The sequence below is a fragment of the Dromaius novaehollandiae genome, chromosome W (assembly GCF_036370855.1).
Source record: "Dromaius novaehollandiae isolate bDroNov1 chromosome W, bDroNov1.hap1, whole genome shotgun sequence".
NCBI classification, from domain to species: Eukaryota; Metazoa; Chordata; class Aves; order Casuariiformes; family Dromaiidae; genus Dromaius; species Dromaius novaehollandiae.
Genome location: NC_088130.1, coordinates 70,198,792 through 70,225,509, shown reverse-complemented (window position 1 = coordinate 70,225,509; position 26,718 = coordinate 70,198,792). Strand labels below are relative to the sequence as shown.

Genomic DNA, 26,718 nt, shown 5'->3' with positions numbered 1-26,718 from the left:
GACCCACCTGCTAGCGAGCGGTGCAAAATCCCATGGACTCTCATTGGGATTTTGCCCGAGTATGGACCAGTTTTTCTGCCCCAGTGAGGATTTCCTGCCGGGATTGACCGTGGTGTTTTCTAGGTTACCTGCCTGGTGGAGAGGGGTTTTTTGTCGTTGTTATGTCGCTTTTGGAGAGCAGCTAGGAGATTTGCTGAAGAGATGCACGAGGGAGGACTAGTTATTTTTGCAGCCAGCGTTCCCGGCGCGTGGAGCAGCCCTGTTTTTCCATCCCCTTTCGCCCCTCGGGGAGCAGCGGGGTGGTGGGGTCGCCGTGGGCTGGGGCCGCGGCTCCTTCAGCTGGTGATTTCCAGCATCCATGAAGTGGAGATGCCCATCTCTTCTTGTGCGAAGTGCTTGGGGCTCCTTGTGCGAAAGGCCTAGGTAGGCATTGAGATTTCTTCCCGGTCCGCTGCTTCTCTTCTCCCCGGCCTCGCCAACAACGTGACTCCGGGCTTTTTCGGCTTAGCAGAAACACGATATTGGAAGGAAGTAGCTCAGCGAAGCAGCGATCGGGTTTCTCCGAGGCCCTCACCGGCGCTGTCTGTGTGGATCGGCTTTCCGGCCGGCCGGAGGAGCGGCGGAGGGGCTATCCGGGCTTTGGCGAGAAGCGCGGGGCGGAGGGGGCGGCTCGGCGAGGGCTGCCACCCCTTGTTGTTGGGTCGCTGCTCTTACCAGTGACGCTTGGGAAGCGATGTGAGGGACGAGAGAAACCAGTGTGGAGACGGACCTCACCGGCTGGTAGCTTCTCTTTTTCTCTTCGTGTGTGATTAGGCGGGGGGAGGAAAATCCCTGGCAGAGACCGATTAAAAATTAGAGGTATATTTATTTCTTTACTTCTTCTCCTTTTTTTTATCTTTTTATTTTTATTTTTTTAAGTACCACTAAAACTTTTCAAAGACCTAGAGGGCAACGTATGTACTGTAATGATTATGTTCATGAGGAATCATTGAACCTGTTTTGCCCATGAAAATCAAAGCCGCACTTGCGTTGAGCACGCTGTCCCGTTCCCCCCAACGCTATCTCGAAACACGTCCCTAGGGAAGCGAGACCCGCTCCTGCCGCGGAGCGGGCGCGAGAGCAGGACCGGTGGCACCGCGGGCGCGGGCGCGCGTTTCGTCCCGCAAGGCGGAGCGGCCCCCCGCGCCCGCTGACGCGCCTCCCCGTTTCCTCCCCCCCGACAAACAGCAAAGCCGGATCGAGGACCGCCTGGAGCGGCTGGACGACGCCATCCACGTGCTGCGGAACCACGCCGTGGGGCCCTCCACCGCCATGCCCGGCGGCCACGGCGACATGCACGGGTTGATAGGGCCGGCGCACAACGGAGCCATGGGAGGTCTCGGCTCCGGCTACGGCACCGGGCTGCTCTCCGCCAACCGGCACTCGCTCATGGTAAGCTCCGCAGCGGGCCCCTGCTTGTTTTAAGCACGTGCTTAAATTTGGGAGGAGAAGGTGGTTGGGAGCGCGAGCTTGGCTTGAGTCTTGCTTGGGTTTTGATGACCCTCATGCAATGTGCAACGTGGACTGGGGTTGGCTGCCGTTGCGGAGCTGCTGGGCTCCTACTGCCGCGGGATTGAGTCGTAGGTTGCATCAGCGTGTCGCTGGGACAGGAGGGACCAGGTCTGCAATTTGAATTTGGCGTTGGAATTCCTGTTTTTGCCGTGCTGTATATATGTATATACTGGTGACGTCTTCATAACGAGTGTCGTGCACTTCGGAAACGAAATACTTGACAGTTAGTTCATTTCTTGCAGAGGAAAATTGTGTCTCTCCAATCTATTAATCTTTTAAATACGCTAGTAAAACAATAAGTAAAGGAGAAGCGGCTAATGAAATGCATTTGAATGTATAGAAACCTTAGAGTCCCTCAGAAGAAGTTAATGCAAAAGCAGCTGTCCTATACGAAGCGAGAAGCTGCAGTTGTAGAATAGGAAGTGAAGGTACGTATGTGCAGAGCGGGATTAAATGTTCAGTTTTCCACAAGATTAAAGGGCAGTAATTTTGATGCTTTAAAATTTAATTCTAGGAATAACGTGGCTTACTCATATGTGGAATGGAAAAAGGGAACAATGAGTTATCTGGCAGTATTTTCAGATGGTTCAGACTATTTAGGTTAATTAAGACTGGAGGAAAATATGTGGAAATAGAAAGGGACACGACAGATCCGTGGCCAGTTCGCTGCCATGTGGCGTTGCAGGAGGACTAGGCTTGATCCCCTTCTCATCCCACAGTCTAAGGGCAAGGCAGTGCAGATTAGAAGAAAGAATTTCAATTAACCATATACATATTGGGCTGCAAACAATTCGGGAAGAAAGCATGTGCCTCTGCTAGAGAGCCGCATGGAAATTTCTCTTCAGTGTGCAAGAATCATTAAAAAAAAAACCCAAAACAAAACAAAAAAGCCCTTTGAATTGAAAAAGAACATGAGAAAGGACACCAGAACTGGTGGAATGCCAATGTATTCCATATATACGTATGGATATGTGTATATATATATACACACATATTTATCCTTACCTGGAGTGCTGTATTCTGTTTTGGTTTTCCTATTTCCAAAAAGTTTAGTAAAATTAGAAGGAATTCAGTGGCAAGCACCAGAGATGATTGCAAGCACGGAAAGGTTTTCCTGTGAAGAGAGATTGAACAGATTGTGGTGATTTTGTTTAGAAAGGAGATGAATAAGAGGAGACATAATAGAGGTATGTAGAATAATAGATAGCATAGAAAAGGTAAATCTAGCTCTCCTATTCATCCTTCCTTATAATTAAAGAACAAGGGGACATTCAGTGAACCTGACAAAAAGAAATACTTTTTATTCAACGCACAATGACCTGTGAAGTTCATTGCTCCAAGATGTAATCAAGGCCAAATGTTCAGAAGCATTCCAAATAGGATTAGGCATCATATGGAAAATGCAAACATTTAGCGTTTTACTTGACAGAATTCAGACAGGATTCCTCCTTTTCTCACAAGGGGAAGGAATAAAAAACAAGAAAGAAAAACTTTGAAGCCAGAGCGTGAGGCAACTGCTGGGGGAAGGAAGACGCTTCTGCTAGTGGCCAATTATTTCGTAATTGCCTCCTCCTCCGGTCTGCTGCACACGCTGGGATGCCCCGGTGCTGGGCGCTGCCGGGATGCCCGGTTAGGTGATTATAAAATAATTAGCCTGCTAGCATCGCTGAGGCCACGACTTGCATTCAGCGCGGCGGTCCCCGGGCTCTCGTGCGACGCTCGTCCCGCTCGGGCGCCGGAGGACTTTCCCGTGGCTCCCGGCGCCCCGCCGCCTCCGCCGTCCCCAGCTTCTGGCAAGGTCGGCTTGCAAGTTCCCACCGCCCAGGAGCTCAGCAAGCGAGGCCTGCCGTTGCCTGCGGAGGTCCGGCTGTCCCACCCGCTCCTGCTTTCGCCCTGCGAGGGGAGGTTGCGGTGCTGGCAACCATCCTTCCCCCCCTATTCTTCACCAAACAGATCTCTTCCTCGGACCTGTCCTCATTCAAAGCTGACCATTTGCCCGCAGTTGGCAAAGCGTGTAAGAACGGGATAGTTTCTGTGGCTACAACTTATTAAAACATAATATTAGCTGTTGAAATTAAGTACCTGAGAAGCTAGAATAAGGGTGGGGGTTTTTTTCACTGGGGCAGCTTTGTGACAGGCTCTGCTCCTCATTAAATTAAATGTTAATAAAAGTGACTCTGTCATGGGTGAAATGTCATTGAAAGCCACAAACGAGCCTGTGTCATTTGTAAATTCAAAAACATGCGAAGTGTTAACTGAAAAAGGCCTGGCAAGAGGGCTCTGAGAGGTAGAAAGATGCTTTTTCAGCAGCTCCGTTAAATCCGTCTCCTCTCCCCTTCCCCAATACAATTAGCATGAACCAGACATTGTTTTGCTCTCTGTGGCAGTTGCTGAGAATTCACAAAAGGAAATTCTAGATTGTAATTTAGCTTGGCCTCAGGTAATATGTTAAATACACTTGGGATACATATAATCTAAGATTTTAGTTTGTACAAAGCTATTTTTTCCTCCAGTGTTTAAACAATACTGCTTTTAATGAAGAAATCTGGCTTTATTAAAAGCCAGATCTGTGACTTACAACTGTTTCTGCATATCTGCTCTCAATCAAGAGAAAAGAGTTTAATTTTTGTAGCTTTGTTCGCTTTGCATATGTTAAACTGATGCAACATGCACCCAGGGCATCACTTCAGAGACAGTTTGTTCCATAAATATGTGCTCCTCGCTTAAATACCAGATGTAGGTGAAGCTAGATTTAAACAAAAACCCAGCAACAATGAAAAATTAAAGTGATCGTATCGTGCATCTGAAAAATGTGTCCATATTTTTAGGAATAGTTAAGCAGTCCTTTTTGCAGGAGTTCACGTGTTTTGATGGGGAAACGCAGCGCGATAGAGTCTTATCGCTCGTGCTTTGAAGACGAGCTCCTGTTTACTTCTCCTCTGGAGTCTGTAAAATAAGGAGAGAGTCAAACGGAGTTAATTGAACAGGAGAATTCAAGTAGAAGATACGCTTCTTTGAGAGCCTCGCTGCTTCTGAGAACAAGACGGGCACATTTCTCTGAAAAAACAGAGTCTGCCGAGTTCCCAACCAGCATTACTCACTGTCTGAAACCGTAACTTGTGTGAAAGAGTCAGGCCTGATAATTTCTTTTGGAAAACTGGTATGAATTTTGAAGTAAAAACATAAGAACAAAGGAAATAGTTTTTGAGTAGAGTCAGTCTTAAGTTAGCCTTTGACCATTTGATACATTCCACGCTGAAAAGGAAGTTGAAGGGGGAAAAAATCTGAAAAAAAAAAAAAAATCAAGGAGGATACTGGTAATGTTTTCCACATTTGAATTTTAATACATGAAACAGGCTGTAAAACTTTGGCCAGCTGCAGTAAATAAAGTAGCAGTGGGAGGTATGGGCCGGAAACGTGTACAGAATGTGCTGGGGGAAGTCTCCGTGCCCACCGCACACCTTCGCGCACACGCGCCCGGCCGCCGAGCGCCGCGAAACCCGAGCCCGCCGCCTCCCCGCGCCTCTGCCTCCCGCGAGAGCCCCGCGGTTGCACGGCGCATCTGCGGCTCGCTTTCTTCCCCAGGCAAAAATAACGCCAGGGCTGGTCCGATGCCGCTGCTCCGCCGAAAACGCGGAGCGAGTTCTCTGGGTTTAGTGGAATTAGTCCAGATTTACAGCTGCGTAGCGAAGAGCGAGGTTTTATTCGCTGGGTGAACCGTTTTCCGTGGCAAGCTCTCTTACGAGGGGCTTCTTCTTGTACGTCGCCGCTCTTTTATTAATGGCCCGGTAAGGAGAGCACTTCAGCGTCTCCTGATTTTTAGCAGGCCCTTGCAGTCTGCTGATGCCACCCTGTCCACCCATGAAGCAATCCCGGTGAGCTGGCTGTGGGGCTCCAGGGACGGCCCGGAGATGAGCATGGTGCAGCTCTCGTTCCCAAAGCCGTTGGCGATGTCCCGGGTCTGGAAAGGCCTTTGAGGCAGGAGCTCACGCGTTGCGGGTCCAGGTAGGAGCTTCAGGGTTGGGGTCATGTCGCTGCACCTTCCCAGCTCCGTCTCTCAAGGGCATGAGCTAAGCTGGCATTTTCAGCTTTAACTGTGAATTTCCCGGCTTTCGGTAGTTGCCGTTGTCTCGGAGGCTGTGTAGACTGGGGGGACTTCGTCGTAACATTTTAAGTGTAGAAAACAGCATTTAAATGCCAGCTTTTCCACAGGAATCTTAGAAGACACGTGTTCCCTTTGTGGCAGTGCATGGAGGGATTGATTAAAATCATTACGAAACCCAAACTGGTGCGCATTATTTTTAAGGTAGTGCTCGGAAAGCCATCGGCTTGCCTGCATGCTTCACACGAGGGCCCACAGGAAGAGAGCATGTTCGTGTGTATTTTTTTTACATCCACATTAAATTAACTTATGGAATTTTCCACCCCTAGGAATTAAAGTAGCAGCTCATGAAGTAATTCAGTTATGTCATTCATACATAAACAAAAAGAGTCAAGCAACTTGGCATTATTTAAAAGGCAAAATTTGGCTTTCGCTGTTTTTCCTTATTATCTTTTCCTCGTCTTAGTTTTTATCACAGTTGTGGCTTTTGCGTCTGTTGTTTGTTTTGTTTGACCGTGGCTTTTAGTTAACAGGTATAATATAAATTGAAAAAAAAAGAAAAAAAAAAAGGACAAAATGACCTTACTGGAATGAAATCTAACGTAACAAGCCCCAGTGTAAGATTTTTATGTAGCACCATTTTCTGCCTAATTGGTTGACATTCCTAATGCCGTGCAATTACAGCCTTTGTCATATTTTAAAATTATTTTCGAGCTATAAAGTGCATTTCGACCCGGAGAGAAACCACTGACCGGTATTTAAACAACACCTTTTTTTTTTTCTTTCCCCTTTTGCACAATGGCCGCATTGAGCTGCCGCGGGTTCGCCGGGGCACCGCGAGCGGGGCCGGGCTCGGGGGCCGGGAGTGGGGCCGGGAGCTCCCCGACGATCCGGGTGCAGCATCGAGATGGGGGACACCGTGGTCCCGCACGAGCCGTTGCGTGGGGAAGAGTCAATATCCCTAATCCCGTGCTTTATGTTGCCAAATTTAGCCAATGCTTAAGCGAGTAATCATCTCCGTTGGAAAGAAGTCATAAGGGTTATTTCATTGCCTTTGCCTCAACGGCCGTGGCAACCTGCTTCTCTCCGAAATAGGTTGCAACTGGTTGATTTCCCTTAAAACACTTCAGTCCCCTCCCAGAGCGTGGAAGAAATGCCGCGTAGGTGTGCAAGAGCGGCGCGGGGGCCGTGCGGGGCAGCGGCCCCGAAATGAGCCCGAAACCGCACAGTCCTGGAGGCCGCGTGCGCTTGGGGCATCCAGCGAGAGGGGGGAGAAAGGGAGCGCGTCCCCTCGCTGCAAAGCGCAGATTATTAGCAGCTGTTTGTCCAGTAGGGAACAGAGATTAACCTTGTAATTTTTGCAGCGCTAGAAGAAGATTTGTTTGGGAAGCTGGCTCTTCGCATCAAGCAGACGCTTCGTGCCAAATAAAACTTCCTTTCGCGGCGCTCCCGCGCTGGGGTTGAGCAGCGCTGCGATTCCCGCGGCAGCACCGCGGGGCCCAGACCTGCTCCCACCGAGCCGAGCCCAGCCCAGCCGAGCCGAGCCTGGAGCAGCGCGTGGAGCCCTGCCACGCGGAGCTCTCCCGGACGGCTCCGAGCGCGAACGCCGCTGCTCGGCCAGCATCCCTGCTGCTGCTGGAGACGTGGCACTTTTCCCCCCCCCCTTCTTTTTTAATACTGAAGTTCAGCTTTGCCACTTTCGGCTGTGTTTAAATGGCTTTTGCATACAACTGGCTTGCAAAATGCCTTTTCTTAAGGTATTTGGAGAGCTGCTTAGTGCTCAGCATTGCTTTTTTCTGTAGAAAAAAAAAAAGAACTTTGCTTTTTTCCTGATTTAATGCCACTCTTAATGTCTTTTTTTTTTTTATTAAATCCTTTCTTTTGCTTTTGATCTTATTTATAGCTGAGCCACCGGTCATATGGAAACTATTATTGTATAGCATGGAGATGAAAGACTTCAGTGCAGTTAAATAAGAGTGAATAATTTGGACGAATAATACACACATACAGTGAGAGACCATTTGTTTCAAAGTGCCCTGTGCTGTTCCCTTTTTAATATAGCAGTAGAGGTTTATAAGGGCTATGCACAAATCTGCTTTCTGTCAGACTTATAAATTGTGACAATATTGAACACATGTTAACATGCATCACCTTACAACTTTCCTGCCTCGTGTTTTTATTTATCTAATTGGATAACACAAGGGCATCGTTTTTAAAAGTACAAAGCATGTTGCACGTTGCATTTGTTCCTTATATTGGCAAATTAGGAGTAAACTCTTCCTAGCTGTAGCTGGAAACTGCCATCCAGAGAGCATTTGACAACAGTTGTTAGTTTTTCCTTTTTGTCTTTGTAGTTAGAAAGTTGTTAATTTGTCTGAGGGCCGCCGCTCAGTATGGGAAGGGTTAACGGTAGGGGAAGGGGTGCAGAGCGCGTACCTGCACCGGAGACCTTTCCCCGGTTTTTACAGCTCATGTCTGCTCCTTGCAGTTCCTGGACTTCAAATGCCCATCTGCGAGCAATAAAAGAGACGTTCGTATGACCGTTTCTTAGCACTTCTCAGGATTCACTTGTGGGTCACATAGTGGCTTTTCCTGCTTCGGAGGATAAAAAGTTGCGTGTTCGTAGCCGTGACGAAGATATATAGAGAGAGATAATTCAGGAAGGTTCAAAATTCAGTGCAGCACTTTGGGACTGTCGGGTAGAACTGGTATTTCATGGGGAGATTACAACTCAAAGACACCCAGACAGTTCTCTGTGTCAATAGGTGTCTAGTTACCGTGCAGGCACATCAACTTTTCGTGTTTACTGAAAAACAAGCACCTTCCTCATCTCCCTGCGTTCACGCGGGGACCCGCGTGTGCTCTGGCACGCGCAAATAGGCGATGCGGTGTCCATAACTCGTCTCCTTTCCCTGCGTCCTCCTGCCCCCATTCGTAGTTTTTGCTTCCCAACATAATATATTTTGCTTCCCCTTTTTTGAGAGGAGCATTTGGAAAGAAGTGTTTTACTCCTCAAGAGGTGACTTATGCGTATGCAGCAGGGAGCTGGGGAAACTGTCCGCTTGCAGAAAGATGCTTTAATTGTTCTGCAAACAAAGGTAAATTTAGTCTGTCACATGTCCTTTCCAGGGCCTGTCCCGTCATCCCCTTGCAGAAGTTACTGCTGTACTGTGCATTTGTGTCTGAAATAGCTGAAGAGTAGCCCAGGCCGACAGCCTGCTCTGGAAGCATTTATCTCTGGAGATAATATTAATAAGAATTGAATAACTGCCAAACTAAATGCTATACATTTTGACATTGATGAAATAAGCATCTTAAAGACAGCAGAACAGTTAGTTTCTCAAAAAGAAAGGAAAACCCTTTCACTTCTTGGAAACGGCCTGAAACTGTGAATGAATTTTTGCAGCCTGTTGGCTGGCTCTATAAATGGGGGCATTTTCCCATGGGATTTAATGAGGGCCCCGTTCCAACCAAGCGGGCGCCTGCTTCATAGCCGTCGCGTGCGATGGCCCGGTGGCAGTGGCCGCTCTGTGCTGCGAAGGCCAAGTAGAGATGTTGGGATACCCGATTCGTAACTTCAGACACTTTCCTATTCCTTAGCCCTTTAGCAAGAACTAAAATATGCCTCTGTTTGCCGAGTAGAAATATTCAAGTTTGCCGTACATCAGCATCGTTTTCTACTGTAAATGTGCTAAAATGCAGAAGTGTTGTGTACCATCAGGTACTCATGGGTACCCATGCAATGGGCGGATCTCCTGAGAGGGTTGGTTACTTAACAAAATGCAGTTATCCTCCACTTCGTGCTCCTTAAGGAACGTGTTTCTGAAAATCGCAGCATCTTTTGTGTATCTTTATTGATTACAGATATACCTCTGTCATATGAAATGATGAATATTTAAGAATTAATTTTCAAGTAATTTTTAAAACAACTTCCCATCCATGATGGATATATAGATTGTATAGATAATCCAAAATACATACAAATTAGCATAACCTGAAAAGCCTCGCGTTTATACTGAATATCCGTTGCCATATATACAAATTAAAATGCAAAGTTAGGAGAAGACAAGGTCTAGCCTTCTCCCCGCTCTCAGAGTTTTTAAAATGCTGTAAAGGACTGGCACAAATACAAATTCAAACAGTGGCCAGGTTTTCACGCTGTCTGCCAACCTAGTATGTAGATGCCTCCCAAGAGACGTGCGCTTAAAAGTCCCATAGACTGATTTTGACCATTACTGACCCCCTGTCCGTGGGATCATCCTTCTCTGTACTTGTATTTTTTTGCCTTCCAGAGGCTTTTTTAACCTTTAATAGCCAGAATAACCCAAGATTAGGGCTTCTCGTGTTTTTCCCTTTGGCTGACTTACCTCAAGCGCCCTGTGCTTTGCATATGAGCATGCACATGTGTGCTTGCACGTGTTCCTGTGTGGGGGAGATCATGGCTTCAAAGAGGAGGTAAGGACAGAGAAGCACACCTCAGCCTTAGAGCCCATCTCTACCTCCAGTGCTTGTTTTGCGGGTTGGTTTTTGTTGTTTTTTTCCCCTCCAATCTGCTGAGTGTTGCAGTAGGGGGCTGTTTAAAGAGATGGAAATAAATAAAACATTAATAGAACTTCAAAGTGAGTTTGAGTCTCTAAAGATAAGTATTATTTATAGATCTACACTCCTGGGCTAGGGGGGATGATTCATATCTTCACTCTACCTCCGGGCGAAACTGTTGTTTATATAATAGGCAAAACGTCGGCACTGCTTGCTGGTTAGGGAGGAGCAGAAAATGCAGCATTTTTGTATCCTCCCTTTTCATTTGCGAGCGATTCCCAGCCCGTCCCAGCGGGGCTGGTGGTACCAGGTTTCCCTCCGGGCTCACCGGACCTCTGTGTGGTCGTGCGTAGCGGTGGCTTGGCGGAGGAGGTTGTAGCCCCTGGTCCTCTCGCCGTGACGGCGAGCGGTGGCATGGTGACACACAGCTCATCAGACTGAGCACCCGGAGGTTGCAGTGCTTCTGCGCGGGTGTTTGGCTTGATCCTGCTGCTTCCACTGCTGCAATGAAATTTCAGTCTGTTGATACAATACAAATACTTAGAATAGCCAGGTTTTCTTCTTCTTGACAAGATCAGACCTAGCACCAGGGCCTTGTCCGGCTCCTTGTCTCCCTCGTGATACCTGGTAACTCACGTGGGCGTTTTTAGCTGATCTTGGCAGCGTCGTCATGGTCCTCAAGGTACTGAGCCCCTGCTAGTTTCATGAAAACAGCTGATTACGTTTTAAAGGGAAAAGTAGATGACCAGCCCATTTCAAGGGAAAATCTGAAGCCAAACTTATTGTTAATAGACGTCGTTTGCATATCCCACAGGGCAGGGCTGCGGCATGGCCTCAAACAGAGCGAAAACCATGTTGTAGCAAAAACACAAAGCCCCAAGAAATCGGCCTTCACGTGCCCTCCGTTTGTGGAACCACCTGCTACACAGGCTTAACTTTGGTCTTACCCTATGTGTGAGCACACGCGCGTGCACACACACACACACAAATGTCCCTGTAGCCTGATAGAGCTGTAGCTGACAGACTTCTGTATCTCCAAAAATATATTGTTCAAGAACAAAAATCTATGACATATCTAAGTGGTTTTACTACCTGAATCTTCTTGCAAGTGGCTGTAATTGTAGAAATAAATTATCCAGAGAAACAAGCTATGGAGCGACAGTTGCATTGTGGCATTTTTGTAGGGAAAGTTAGAAAGGATCCACGTTACAGAGCAAAACTGTCTCCATTGCACAAAGGGCCGTGGGTGAAGCAAGTCCCCCAGCCTGAAGTTTGATCGTATCTAAACAGAAAACTTTTCTCCCACTCACTGAGAGGAAAAAATGTCTTGCTCAAAATAAATCACAGGGGATAGGGACTGGTCTTTCCTTAGTGTAAGGATGGTCATAGGACAGATTTGTTCACTGAACAAGCTTGAAATTTGCCATTTTGCAGGAAAAAAAATCTCAACAAACAAGATTTACAATGTTGTAGGTTGTAAAAGAGAAAACGTGGGTTGGTAGTTTTTATCGTTCAATTGTGATTATCTTCCAGATCTCTTGAGAAGCTACAGGAAGAGAAGTGTGAGGAAAGTTTTTATTATTGGAATCAATTTTTAAAATGTAATTTAAACCTTATGTCAGTAGTATCATCTTTTTTGCATCTGAGTTCAACGTTTCAGTTTACAAATCTCGAAAATTGTTAGCTTTCAGTTGTTTCTACCACCTCAGCTTTTGGGCAGGATGAAACGAGAGAGGCGAGAACTCGGGCCAGATAACCCAGAGGATATCCAAGTTGTCCGTCTTCGAGCTGGGCCACCCAACGTGAGGCACGTCCCATAGCACTCTACGGAGGCGGCTGGCCTCCCAAGTCCCCCGCGCAGTCGCAGAAGGAGACAGGCATCTCCTGAAGGAGCAGGAGCACGGTGGGATATTCCCAGTCCCCTTCCAGAGGGCTCCGTCTGTCCTCCTGCATTGGTTCTGGAAGGAGCCCAGGGAGACGCGCGGGGAAAGGGAGGGACTCGGGGAGAGATGCTGCGTCTGACAAAGTCCCTTTACAACTTCCCATTGCTCTCAGGAGTTCTGCTGGAGAAGTAATGGTTGTTTCCCAACCAGAAGTGGTATCATATGTTTCTTTGTCTTCCTCTACCTCAAAATTTGATGGTTTTCATCTTTCATGGTATCGCAGGAAAATGTAGATTGGAAGGGACTTCTGGAGGTCATCTGGATGAAACCCCGCTCAAAATGGGGCAGCTTTGAAGTCAGATCCAACTCCGAAGTTAGATCAGGTTGCCCAGGGTCATATCCAGCTGAGCTGAATCTCTCTGAGGGTGCGGAAGGAAAGCCTGTTTCACTGGTATTTTTCCTTTGGTAGGTGTTGCTAGATAATACTTCTTCTCAGAAGAATGTCATCCTGATTTTCATTACGTTTTATCATTTTCATCTTTGAGATTTAAGGAAGCAGAACCGCAGAGCTCTAAACATATCTCTTAACAGCTATTCTTTCTTACAACCAAATAACGTCGGTTCCAGTCTTTTCTTAGTATGTTATGTTTTTAGAATTAAAGCGTCTCAACAAGGAGAGAGTTTTTTGTCTCTCCTGTTTTACACTGCTTTTGGTTATTTGCATTTCGTCTCGTAGTAAAAGATTTTCTCAAGTTCCCTTTGGCAGGATTCCCTTTTATCTTTCTTACTGCGGTCTTGACTCGCTGTTAACAATTATACTATATTATCTTGTAAGTCTGATTAGAAACATTCCTCAATCTTTTTATCTGCACGAGTACTTATAATACTTTTCGGGAATAAAGGGAGATTTGCAGTTCTCTGCCGAGTTTATCCTCTGTGGAAGCACGCTTTGCGGGAGTGTTACGGGAGATGCACACCCGAGAAAGTCCAGGACGAGCACCGAGTTTTCCATATGGATATACTGTGTATACCACTCGCAGGTGACATGCTGTTACGCTTGCGCCGGGCAGGGCTGTGGCACGCACTGCCGCGGCTGCCGCTGTCAGAGGCTTAGCCGGCATCACGGGGGGAAAATGGCAGGCCCGGGAATCTCATCCCCCGAAATGAAAGCCGAATGCCAAATTGGAATTCCTGCAGGATTTCCGATAGCAGTGGGGGAATCGAGAAGCCCGCAATTAAGCATATGGGCATGAAGATAATTGTCAGATCTGCCGGCGGACGCGGTGGAAGACAGATGGGTGGGAACCGGCGCGCTCTGCCGCGGCGCCCCGGGAGACGGTTCGGCGTTTTACCTGCCCCAGCCGCCGTGCCGCCTCGGTCCCCGGCCGCCCGCACCGCGTCCTCGCCCGGCGCCGCGGCCCGTCTGCGCCCTCTAGCGCGGAGCGGCGGGCAGGGACCCCGCGCCCCTCACCGTGGCCTCTCGCCCGCAGGTCGGCGCCCACCGCGAGGACGGCGTCAGTCTGCGCGGCAGCCACTCGCTGGTGCCAAACCAGGTCCCGGTGCCCCAGCTGCCCGTCCAGTCCGCCACCTCCCCGGACCTCAACCCGCCCCAGGATCCCTACAGGGGTGAGTACGGCGGGTCGGGGCAGAGCCCGCGGTGGTCCTGCTCCCCTCTCCGGGGTCCCCGGCCGCTGGGGGTGGGCGAGGGGCTGATCCCCGCGCGGGGAGGCCTGGTGCCGAGGTGCCGCGGGCGGCACGGCTCAGAAGGCAGAGGGCATCTCAGGTGCCCATCAGGAAGGTGCCACTGCCGGGGAAACTGAGGCACACACCGCGTTTCCACCAGCCTTGCAGGTCGGGCTGTGGGAGGGTCACCACCAGACCACCCTCGGTTCCCGCGTGTGCGGCACTGCCTGAACCTAGAGGCCAGCTGGGGTTTACCTCTACTCCTAGAGTCCCATAATCTCGCAGTTAAAACGTGGAAGAATCCCAAATTTCCATGTACGATGTCCCACACGGTCTTGCTCATTCTTTGCAGCTAAGATATTTTGATTATTTTATGGCAATGACCTATTAAAGATTTTTTTAAGATGGAAGAAAAGCTATCTAGTGACGGAAAAAAAGGACTAGCAGCTAGGCGTCCCCTGTCCTCCACAAACATGAGGCTGGACGAGATCACAAGCTCGCTGTCAGTTTTGCAAAACACCGATAATCTTGTCGGCTAGCAGGTAGTGAACGTGCAGAGCTCTTTCAGATGTAGGGAAGAAATTTGCCGTAGAAGTTCAAAGTCTTACTTTCTTCCTAAATCCTCGCGCGCAGCACGAGCTCGGGGTAATGGTAAATCTATGCACTGGGTCCTCAGTCAGAGCACAGGGCGTGTGGTTTCTGTGATTACGGCTCTCAGCGCGGTTTCGCTGGTGTTTTGTGAGCTATCATCTCTTCCAAAAGATCGCGGAGGAGAATTAAACCTCAAAGCCGCAGCTGAGAACTGCTCGCAGCGGCTGCGTCCTCTGCACTTCCCTCCGCGGCCGTCGGCGGGGCACGGGCCCTCCTTGGGGCACCGTTAGCAGAGGACGCGGCCCCGCACCGTGCAAGCCCGTGCCGAAGCGTTGCCTCGCAGCTCACCCGTGTGTTCTCTCCTAGGCATGCCAACCGGGCTGCAAGGGCAGAGCGTCTCTTCAGGTAGCTCCGAAATCAAGTCCGATGACGAGGGAGATGAAAACCTCCAGGACACAAAATCTTCTGAGGACAAGAAACTAGAGGATGACAAGAAGGATATCAAATCAATTACTAGGTCAAGATCTAGGTAACAGTACATAATAGTGTCGCTTCATTTAATTCCTTTACTGGATTTCGATGAAGTGAACAGAACAGGAAGAAACTATGAGTTTTTTTCCTGGCAGGTAAAACCACAGCCTAAGTGGAACATAATGATTATTCTGGCAGTACTAAGTACATTTCTGATACTTGTACTCCAGGACTTCCTCAAATTTGAACAATTCACAAATTTGGACACTGAGCAAGTTCTCCTCAATCTATAAAGAAATTGCATTACACTAATGGATTTATTAGGCTGTTATTCCTCTCTGCCTACGCTTGCAAATTGGAATACAGTATATATTTCCACCTTTTCAAAATGTGCCTAAGAGTTGATCACATCTACACCTGAACTAACAAACTGTATTCTTTTCTTTTGACTTTGAAATAAATACGTTATAGCCAATCCTCAATTTCTGTAAATCTCTAGAGTTCCTAGGACCAGTTGGAGGATTTAGGGGCCTTGTTACAGCAGCTAAGGATTTGGCCCCTTCTCTATCTTCTGGAAGAAGATGGGCCCTCTGTTGTAGCCGAGTCCTAGGAACGGCAGTAGATTTCTCTCTTCCGTGGAGACGGTGGTGGTTGTGAAATGCCTGAATGTGTTTGGACTGACAGGGGGACAAAGTTTGCTCTGCATATTCCTTACAAGTTTTTGGAAAGTATTAGCGAAGTCACAGTTGGGTTTTATCATCCAGGAGCTGATGTCCTTGGTGAGCCTGAGTGATGTCCATGGACACTACAAATATTAACCACCAGGCTTTTCTTTTGTCCCGTTTGGCCTGAATTTCACTTCTCTGACCTGAATTTCACATTAGGACCTGAAGTGCAGCTCAGGAGTGCAGATACCTTTCCTCCTCAGTTGACTCCCAAACTACATAACAAAAATGCCGAGAAAGCTGAAATCCAGGCACAGTCCTGCTTTGTTTTCTGGGGTGTTTCTAAAAACTGAATGGAAATTTAATTCTGCCTTTTCTCCTTCCACCCCTGGTTCTCTATATAAAAATAGAGACAAGATAAGAAACATCTGAGTTGTGCTGTGCAGACATTTTCCTCCAGAGAAAGGGCTGAGACTTCAGAACTCGCAGACCTGCCCTCACTGGTTTTTAAAATGTTAATTACATTCACGTCTCTTATGATTGGAGAAAATATATGACACTTGAGATCGTCTCTCAATAAATGTGTTGAAATAACCATATGTATAAGTGAGGCTTTCATGTCCATGTATGATATGGTAAGAAGAAAGCACCTTTACGCTGATGTAAGCTGATCGTAGTCCTAGTTAATTTAACAAATATGGTGTCACTTATGCATATTTATATGTGCTTTGAAGCTTTTGTAGGCTAACATTTTTGCTTTTAACATGCTTGCAGCTTTAAAAGGTTACTCCTGATACTTAGTTATATGTCTATGTTCATGTTGTTAGGGCTGCTGAGAATTTATTACTGTATTTGCATAACCAATTCAAATTATATAGTGCCAGTGACTCACCAGTTAATATGTTTTCAATTTAAAATCATCACTTTGTCTGGAGAGAAAGCAGTTTTGCTGCAGAAGAGATGCGGAAGTTAACTGCAGGGCTCTTTGCAGCCGTAAATTACTTCCGTGGCTGTTTGCCCGTGGACGTTTCGCTGCCCCGTGCTCTGTGTCACGGTGGGGGCCGTCCCAGGGCAGCCTTTGGTGGCTTTCCACAGCCGTCCCGCGGAGGGTGGGGGGTCCCCTCACCCCCACAGCCCTGAGGCTGCAGAAGGTTTGTTCCAAAACCGGTACGATAGTCCACTAAAGGTGACGCATGCGGAGGCATGGCTGTCGTCCTGGCTTGGAAACCTAATTGATGAGGTCCCAGCATCCACGAGATTGGCCTCCTAAAATACTCAATGGAGGAAGCCAAAACAGCAGTGATGAAAGCGTAAAGCTCGTGGGTCTCCAGACTTCACCCACAGGCAGCAAAGATGGTGGGAAAACTGCTACTAGCTGCCATTGCGCTCTTTGGGATGGACGGTAAAAATAACTGAGGTTGCTGCGTGATCCTGCTCTGCCCGGTCTTGCAGCCCTACAAGAGCCTTTACATGCACATTATAGCTTCATTATATTTTATTAGTTTCACTCTGACCTCAGTCCCAGTCCTTGTCTGTGTCACCTAGGACAGTCTTCTGAGGCCTCCTTCATCCGAAGGACCATATATAATAGCTATAGGATTTCAGCTAAATAGATCTCCTAGTCACAATTTTTCTGGTTGTTACAGAAGAATATGGAATATTAGAAGTTTATTTTAATTCAAAGTGGACACGCTCCATCGTTGTTCAGAACAATGTGGAATTCAGAGAATATGTCATGACATATTTGTTGTGATTAAAATTTTGCAGCATTGGCCATGAAAAAATACTTAATTGAAAAAACCTTACATTTTTGCCCCTTCTAAATATCAGAAGTCAAGCTGTCCTGCCTTGCAGGTTATAAAGCTTCGTGACAAAGCAAGGAGTTTTACTCAGTGTAAAATTTAAGGGGAGTGAATTTTACACAGAGGTTTGGCGGAAGAAAAGCGGCAAGTTAGGATTACTCGGAAGGTGTCTGTTCATGAATTGCAGATGTACTTTTGGGTGAAGTCTGTTTAAAATCTTTGCATCGCTTATTTCCCACATCATTAGAAAATGATGTATTCCTTTTGTTTCTCAGCAATAACGATGACGAAGACCTGACACCCGAGCAGAAGGCCGAGAGAGAAAAGGAGAGGCGAATGGCCAACAACGCCCGCGAGCGCCTGCGCGTGCGCGACATCAACGAGGCTTTCAAGGAGTTGGGCCGGATGGTGCAACTCCATCTGAAGAGCGACAAGCCCCAGACCAAGCTCCTGATTTTGCACCAGGCTGTGGCGGTCATCCTCAGCTTAGAGCAGCAAGTCAGAGGTCAGTGTGCCAGCCGGGCTCCTTCAATTCCTCCTGGTTTTCAGTCGTACAAAACACACCGAGGTGAATTTGGAAACGCCTGGCCGGTGGCACCCGATGCCAAGGAGGGAGGCAAGCCCTAACCTCCCGCACTGGAGGGTAGCTGGGCACCTCGCCTGTGCTGGACGAGGGCACCCGAGGGAGATGAGGTCCCATGGCTGTTGGAGATGAGTTTTCCCCAGCCCTTCCCATACAGCTGCTCCGCATTAATCCATCGGTCCAGGGAGGGAGACAGGCGATGCTAACGCTTGGTGTCCGGGCTGCTCTCACGGCATGTAAGATGCCGCCGGAGCTCTAGATGGGGCTGAGCAGGGTCTGAGAAGTGCCTCCTCCTCCCCAGGCAGATGCCTGCACCGTGGTGCAGCTGCTGCTGGGGTGTTGGAGGGATGAAGAGCCCGGCTTGCCTTAGACCGCGGCCGGGACACCAGAGTGCTCAGCGATCACCATGGTGGGCAACCAATGCATGCTCAAAGGCAGTGGGGGTCTCAGAGACCCGACACGCTCACCACGTTACATGGATGCGGGGCAGGAGCATCTCCTTGCTGGATTTGAGCACCCAGAGTCACGGTGAGGTCTTCCTTCATGGCCCCACACTACATATATTGCTGTTTGGCATTGTCAGTACATTTTACGTTCTTTAGGAAGGTGCAGATTCAGTACTAAGCTTGGCTGCTCCTTAGCAAAGCGCAAACAGGAAGGTATTTGCAGAGCTTGTGCGCGGAGGTGCACTCGGTGCATTTCAGCACGTGACCTGCCCAAGCAGTATCATCAGTTTCGGCCCCCTAAATTCCTGCAATGAGACTGCGACGAGTAACTTGCTAATTGTTTTAAGTGCACATGCAATGAAACGAGTGGTTTGGTGTGCAAATGTGAATATTTGAAATTGCCTTTTGCTCCAATTCAACAGAAAGAAATCTGAACCCTAAAGCAGCGTGTCTGAAAAGAAGGGAAGAAGAGAAAGTATCTTCAGATCCTCCTCCACTTTCCCTGGCGGGACCCCACCCTGGGATGGGAGATGCATCCAATCACATGGGACAGATGTAAAAAAGGCAAGTTGATTTCCAGCAATTCCCAGGTACTAGCAGCCTGCTCCCAAGCGCCCGGCGGATTACGGTGAACGGAGGCAAAGCTAGTGCATAGGGCCTCCTCCTCCTCCTCCTCTTCCTCCTCCTCCTCCTCCTCCTCGGAGCCAGGGCTGGGACGGAGCGTGAGTTAAGTAGCGGTAACAGGCCCATCACCCTTAACCGATCGATTACTGACCCATCGCGTAAGCACGCTGGATTTCCAAGGCCGCGTTCAGATCATTTGTTTAAAGAGGATATAGTTATGCGCGTTCAACTATCCTTGACTGATTCGACTTTTTTTACTTCTTTCACAGGTCCAAGTTGCCACATTTCTTCATTTAAACAAGAGACCACTTCCTTAACAGCTGTATTATCTTAAACCCACATAAACACTTCTCCTTAACCCCTTTTTTGTAATATAAGACAAGTCTGAGTAGTTAAGAATCACAGACGCAAGAGATTTCAGCATTCCCGATTATTAAAAACGAGAAAAAAAAACCACAAAAAGTGCAACTTGAGGGACGACTCTCTTTAACATATCATTCAGAATGTTTAAAGCAGTATGTTACGAGCTGTAAATGCACAGCCTAGAGACTGAATGGCAATCTTCTCCACACTGTGGGACAATGCATTTGTGCCTAAACTTCTTTTGGAAAAAAAAAATATAATTAATTTGTAAGTCTGAAAAAAATATTTAATTTAAAATTGTAAACTTGCAATAATGAAAAAGTGTACTTCTGAAGAAAAAAAATGAGCGTTTTTGTTGGTGTGCTAGACAGCTAGTGTTTATACTTACTGGATATTAAAAGGGAAGCTTTGCTGCCCAGATATTTACAAAACCAGCAAACGTCCTAATGAAAACTGAAGTGATGACATTAGCCATTCCTTAGGGTAGGAGGAACAGATGGATCTTATAGACCTATGACAAATATATATATATAAATATATATATAAATATATATTAAAAATTTAGTGAATATGGTAAGCTTTTGTTCATTCGTTTCAGACTTTTTTGCTCCTGTAAAAAAATAGTACTGATTAACTTTTTTAAAAAGAAGATTTTACTGTAAATAAGGATTTTTTTGTCTTATTTCTGTCCCTCTCCCCTGTTTTTGTTATTGTAACCTGTAGTGCCAACTCTGTCTCTGGAGGGGTAGTGCAGGATGAAATGCTGACCCTGACGTTGCTTCTCATCCATAAATAAGTAGAGAGTTGTTTCTTCAGTCTTTTGGGAACACAGGACTTAAAAAGTCACGTCATGTGTAGATACCGCAGGCAACGTTACCGAGACTTGGCAAAAGGCGTTTGTCCGCATCGTAATGTTGCTCTCGTTGACCCTTTTTCTGGGATTTTCAGAGGTACAAGGTTAGAATGCTACAATGTTACCACTGTGCCTTCCAATGTTTATATCATCAGAAACATAACATAATCAAAGTGGCTGTGATTTAACGAACCGATTAAAGCGTTACCTATGTGTGTAGCCTAAATAGTGTGCAGTGAGGCGTTTCTGAATACATGGTCAGATTTTGGGGGCGGGGGGGGGGAGAAAAACATCAAGTGGGAAAATTGCAAGTAGCGTGACAGATTCGATCGACTTTTTTTTTTGTTCTTCTCTTGTTTTTAAGTGGATTATTTAAGTGTAGACCACTTGCTGCCTCCTCCTTTCTTTGTGAAATGCCAATTTCCGTCATCATGCAGCATTACAACAAGCCTTATGAGTCCTAAAGCATTAAGTTGCACTTTCTTGAGGAGGGGTGGTAGTACAGTATTTCTCTGGCCAGTATGAATGAAGTTTTTACTTAACATATTTAATAGTAACATAGATCAAACTATGGCACAGCAACTCATCTGATAACTAGCTTTGAAGTCTGGGCACAACTGAACCAACTTCCATAGTGAATCTTAATAACGATTGACTTTGGTGTACAGTACAATTAACAGATAGTGCTCCTAGTTAAGTATTTGTCAGCATCCTTTTGTCTCGAATTCCAGTTTCTATTTTTACAGCCACACAAACCTGGCATGTATTTTAAATAAAATCTCCCTGTTCAAGTAGATTTTCCACCTATCAACACTGAATAAATGCCATAAATCCATCAAACGGTCTAAATGTTCCATCTGTTCTCCTGTTTTGCCAGTTATATAGTAATGAAAAATACATTTGTAAATTTTATGCAACAAATGGCAAACGTATCATTATTTTGAAATTGTGTATGTAAAAGTTATATTTTTACATGTAGACTCTTGTTATTATGTGTTTTAATACATTGTATCAGTTTTTTGTTTATAAAAATCTGTGTGGTTGAAAAAAAGTCTCATTTAAATGAAATAGTGAGATACAAGAATCTGAATTTTATGTTTGTTTCTGAAAACGTAAAGAACAAATATGATAGTTACCATGTGATCACCTTCTACATACCCATAAACATTTTGATTAGCTGTGTGCGTGCTGAAAACTGTAAATATGTTCAGTAGCGATAAAACTTAAAATGTTTTGATTTGTTGATAAGTTTCTCAAATGTGGAGGTGGATTAAACCACTAGAAAAAAATGCGAGAGAGGAGAATACACTAAGGTTTAATTCCGAATTACAAATGCATATTACATTTTAAATGCTGGACTTTTCACAGGCCTGGTTTATATGAAAATGGGTGTAATAAAGGTTAATTCCACCCAGTGTTAATGACAGCTGATGTTTCCGAGTGCTGGTATCCTCAGCAGGATGAAGGTTTCTGTTTATCAGTACCATATGTATTGCTGTGTGTGGTATTAAGAGTAAAATGACGATGAACAAGCCATATCTTTTTTTTCAGGAAATTTGTACCGCAGTGGATGACACTCAGTTGGGGTCCGTACCGGTGCACCACATGTTCATTTTAGGGAACTGAGAGCAGCCCTTTGAGTCCTGGAGAGTTTAAGAACCGCGCTTCTGATAAACCATGTAAACAAATATTAAGACCGGCTTCATGTTTATTTAAAGCAATCTGTGGACGGAAAATAAATGGCGCGTTTAGCTTGCGGAGTTTTTAAGGGAAAAGGCTTTCGTTGTTTCGTTCGCATCCTGCTTTCACGTAGATGGACCCGGCGCTGCAGTCGGCCCCCGCGGCCCCCGCGGGCTCGGGCACCGTGCAGGGAGGAGGTGGCCGGCGCGGGGCACGTCTGGGCGCAAAGCGCCTGGTTCCTGCGAGACGAACGTCCAGCCCTGCCGGATTTAAGCGCTGAGGATCCTATTCTCCTTCCATTCTAGATGAGGGAAGATTTTTTGAAAAAGCGAGTGTGCAATCCTTAATTTTCCCATTATTTCCCAAACCAGGTAAGGTGTGTGCATCTCCAGCTGGCTTTGGCACAGGTAATTTAGCTGGCGACACTTAGTTAAGCTAACGAAGGTTTTAGAAAGCTGTGCTCTGTGGTCATAAACCGGGCTAAGAAACTCTTTAAGAAATAAATACTGAAATAGCAGCTTTTTGAGAAACGATCCACCTCCACATTCAAGTAATTTATGAATATGCTGAATAGGGAATCTGTTCACCGAGAACTTTTTTACCATTTGTCTTCTGTGTAGCTGCAAGGAACACTAATGTTTATACAACTGTCAGTCCTACCAGTGATGCAACTTGTACTGATTCAGTCTTCCGATTTCTTTTTTTTTTTTTTTTTTTTTTTTTTTTTTTTAGTTTTTTTCAGGGGTTGGGGGGAAAGGCAGTGAAAACGGGCGGTCCGGGAGAGGAGGGTTGCACCTTTGTATCCAATAGGCAGATACGGTCCGTGTCCAAAAGTGAACAATACGGTATATTGCCAGGAATGAAGAGATTTCAGCGGAAACAAGCACAAAAAAAAAAAGAGAAAAAAAACACAAAGGAAAAAAAGCAAAAAAAAAGAAAAAGAAAAAATTAGTCCACTGGTTGACTGGAAAAAAAACCTGCAGGTGGAATACGATGAATTCCAACACCAAGGGGCACCAGGGCCTTCGGGGGGCCCTACCTTTTCGTTCTGGTTTTGTTTCGTTTGTTTGTTTTTTAAAAAAACATGTTCTTTCTCATGGGACTTGAAGTTGATTCATATTTGTGCAGTGCTGGTTTGACCATACTCATTTCAAGTATTATAGACTTATGTAATGGTGAAAATATATGAACTGTGGCCTTTTTCATTCTTGTTACTTGTGATGCAATTAAGTGAAGATAAGAAAAAAAAAAAAGCAGAGATTTACCATGTATCAGTGCCTGGCTTTTTGTTATAAAGCTTCGTTTGTCTAGTGCTCTTTTTGCTATAAAATAGACTGTAGTACACCCTAGTAGGAAAAAAAAACTAAATTTAAAAATAAAAAATATATTTGGCTTATTTTTCACAGGAGCAATCCTTTTATACCATGAATATTACGGAAAAAAAATTGTCAGATTCTGAATATTTCTTCTTTGTAGATTTTTGGAATCATTCTGAGTAAAAGTTTGTTACTTTATTTTACTATTTAAAAGATGTTATTTTACCATGTGTTATTGAGATGAAACTGTATGGTAGCTTTTTTTTTTTTAGTTGTAGGTCGCAACGGGGAAGATTTTGCGACTATACACATAGCTGCAGCAGTAAAAACAAAAAAAATGGGAAAAAAATGAAAAAAAGGGAAAAAGATCAAAAAAAAAAAGATAAACAGTTACACCTTGTTTTCAATGTGTGGCTGAGTGCCTCGATTTTTTCATGTTTTTGGTGTATTTCTGATTTGTAGAAGTGTCCAAACAGGTTGTGTGCTGGAGTTCCTTCGAGAAGATCTGCAAACAAACGACACAGCTTGGTGTAGGCCATTACCTGTTTCTCATCTGTAGTTATTCGATGCCGTCATGTACATGACCGTTCTGTAGCAATAAATGTGCCATTTTTATAAACCGCTTCCGGCACTTTTGTCTCCTTCGAGGCTGCCCGGGGCTCGGCGGCGGCCCCGTTCCCGCGTCCCGCTTTGCGCCCGGCGCCGCTCCTTGCGACGCACTGGCGAGCCCACGCGGGACGAAGCGCCGGGCAAAGGCAGCATCATTTCCATCCTCATTATCGCGTAGGTTTTTTGCTGCTCCGTGAGTGAAACGGCTGTGTTTCGCCCCAGGGCTGTGCAAGCGTTTGCAAGGATGCCGGTGCGCTCAGCCCTTGCTGCTGTTCGTGCTTAGACCTGGCGCGAGCGCCCGCGATGCACAGTCGCGACGAGCTGAGCCATGGTCACAATTTCTTTGTGTTTGTGCTTTTTTCCAATGCTGGCCGGCACCGTGGGTGACCCAAGCGTGGGGCAGCGTGCCGGGCTGCTTGCAGCCATGCGCCGGCACCCGCAGCCCATTGCACCAGCGCTGCACCCGCTGCTGCGCTTTCTGCCCGGAGGAGAAGCTCAAAGGCTCATCGCTGGTAACAAACCGCAGGGACGTGGTTGCATTGGTTGTACATGACATGCGCCCAATTTCTTCAAAGATTTTTGAAGGATAACACAATTAATTTTGCATATGGGTGGGGTTCTGTTGCACTGCTATAATTTCCCTTTTTGCAGCGTTTTGTTATTGCCACCGTGCTGCGCGGTTCGGCCTTTGCAAATGCTGCGGATCGAGCTGGGTTTAACCAAGTTTTCTTCACCGCACCGTATTGGTGTCCATGCGCTGGGACGCGGGGATGCGGTCTGGTTTCGCAGCTCTCCGCACGTCGGCTTTCGGTTCATTTTGGTGCGCTTTCTGCAAATCCACAGCCCCCGGCTGCCGCTTGCTGCCCCCGCCGACGCCAGACGTGCCTCCGCCAGCACCACCGGCCTCCAAATTTCTCTTAGGAAAAGGCCAGAAGAGCCGAGGGGCGGAGGAATGGTTTTCATCCTGCTCTTTTCCGTGCAGATACAGTTTGGGTGAAGACTCATCCCCTCATCCCGCCGGTGGCAGCGCCGGGAAAGCTGCCTTGCTCTCCCATGCAATTACGCTAGAATTATATCGGTAGCCGATAAAAACATCGCAGTGTCTCAAGCTTGTAAATCCTGGCCGTGTGGCTCGCACAGACCGCGGCTGCTCGCCCTTCCTCTCGCTCCAGCCTCCTCTGCTTCTGCTTTGGGTTTTTTGCCCCCGTCAGCGCTGGGGCTAAAAAGCAGCTATCCTCGTGGCGGTCACATTTTGCCTTGCAGCCCGAAGCCTGCGTGGGGAGAGCTCCCGCGCACGGCCCTTCGTGCAGGATCTCCCTTCAGATGCAGGTGCAAACGCAGCCGTGCTGCTCCGGTAACATTTTGCTCGATGGGCAGTGGCAGCACGGGGCTGGGGGACGAGGGTGGCAGAGCCGGAGGGGTCTGGGCCCGCCGGTGAGCCCCTGCCCCGCGGAGCAGCACTGCAGACGCTGCCGGCGAAAGCAGCGGAGCCGGGTCGGGGAGGTGCCGGCTGTGCCGAGCCCATCGCCAGCCCCGAGCCCCGCGGTGCCGCTGTGTGCAGGGGCGGCTGGCGCTGGGCAGCGGCGTCAGGAGATGGAGGAGGTGGGTGTAACCGAGCCCTGGCCCTCTGCAGGGTTCCTGCCAAGAGGACGGAAGCAGCACCCAAAGCCCCCAAATCCAGCTCTGGCAGGGAAAGGCCCCAGAACGGGAATGGGGATGGGGACAGGGATGGGGATGAGGATGGGGACGGGGATGGGGATGGGGATGGGGATGGGGATGGGGATGGGGATGGAGATGGGGATGGGGATGGAGATGGCGACAGGAAAAGGGACAGGCATGGGACAAGGATAAGGACAGGGACGGGGATGGGGTCAGGGATGGTGATTGGGATGGGGACAAATATGGGGATGGGCATGAGAATGGGGATGGGAACCAAGAAGGGGAAGGGACTGGGGCTGGGTTGACGACAGGGCTGGGACTGGATACAGGGACAGCAATCGGGACGGGGCGGCTGGGGGAGACTGGTGCTGGCGGTTAGTCCCCAGTTAGCGATGTTGCCTTGATCTCCAATCTTTTTTTTTTTTTTTTTTTTTTTTTTTTTTAATTCCTTAACTTTGTCCAACCATTGCAGTCTGCACCTTCTCACCAGCACTTACGGCATTTCTCCTCCCTGCAAGACTTTCCCATTCCCCTCGGCGGGGGAAACAGCAAGTTTTGCCGGCTGACCAGCGGGGTGGACCTGGTGGCTGCTTGGGGCCCCAGCTCATCCCGCCTGGCCTCAGCATCCCCGCGAGAAACCCGTCCCGCTGCCTGTGCCGAGCGCTTTCGCTTCCCAAAAAACAGCATTTCTGGCAAGAAACACTGACAAATTTCCACCCGCTTCAAGGGGGTGCTCTTGCCGGGGCGGGGGCCGGGGTGCCCGGCGGCGGTGGCAGCGGCGGTGGTGCAGGGCTGGCCCGTGCCAGGAGCACTAAATACCTCTGCTGCCGCCCGGGCTGGAGAGCGTTTATCTTCTTTACGCCACTAAGCCAATATTGTTATTTATCACAGAAATCCCACAGAAAAGCCGTCCTCGGCCCCCGGCTTTGCGGCGGGGCAGGGAAAGCCGCGGCGGGGCTCGGAGGAGGTTCCTGCTGCCGGGTGTCCGGGTCTCCGGCGCGAGCCGGCCCGGGGAGCCCGCTGCAGATGTGCTCGTGGTGCTCAGACGCTTACCGAAATGCGCTCAGCAACCGTAAGCCTGGGAGTCAAAGGCGGCTAAAGAGGATTAAATCAGCTGAAATAGGCCAGGATGACTCCGCCACTGCTGGTTTTCGCCTCGTCGAAGCCCAAGGAAGATGCCGGCAAGCCCCAGGCCTCGCCGTGGGATGCACCGGTGGCCCCACGCGGCTGGCATCACCTCGGCCCGCGGCCCGGGACTGGCGCTGCCGGCACGCCGGGATCTGGGACATGCCGACCGG

General features: G+C 47.8%; 1 protein-coding gene across 17 annotated transcripts in view; it reads left to right on the top strand.

Moving 5' to 3' along the window:
- Positions 1–23,771, top strand: part of LOC112994500 (transcription factor 4) — a 208,706-nt gene extending 184,935 nt beyond the window's left edge. For 13 of the 17 annotated variants that reach the window (XM_064500923.1, XM_064500916.1, XM_064500913.1 and 10 more), the window contains 6 exons: positions 1,228–1,431; positions 13,566–13,701; positions 14,716–14,878; positions 17,563–17,792; positions 18,739–18,880; positions 19,210–23,771. In XM_064500923.1, the coding sequence (XP_064356993.1) occupies positions 1,228–1,431; positions 13,566–13,701; positions 14,716–14,878; positions 17,563–17,792; positions 18,739–18,875 (870 nt within the window). In that variant the 3' untranslated portion in view covers positions 18,876–18,880; positions 19,210–23,771. The remainder of the gene's footprint in view (positions 1–1,227; positions 1,432–13,565; positions 13,702–14,715; positions 14,879–17,562; positions 17,793–18,738; positions 18,881–19,209) is intronic. The other 4 variants (XM_064500912.1, XM_064500922.1, XM_064500911.1 and 1 more) reach the window with 1 other exon arrangement.
- The last annotated feature ends 2,947 nt before the right edge of the window (positions 23,772–26,718 follow it).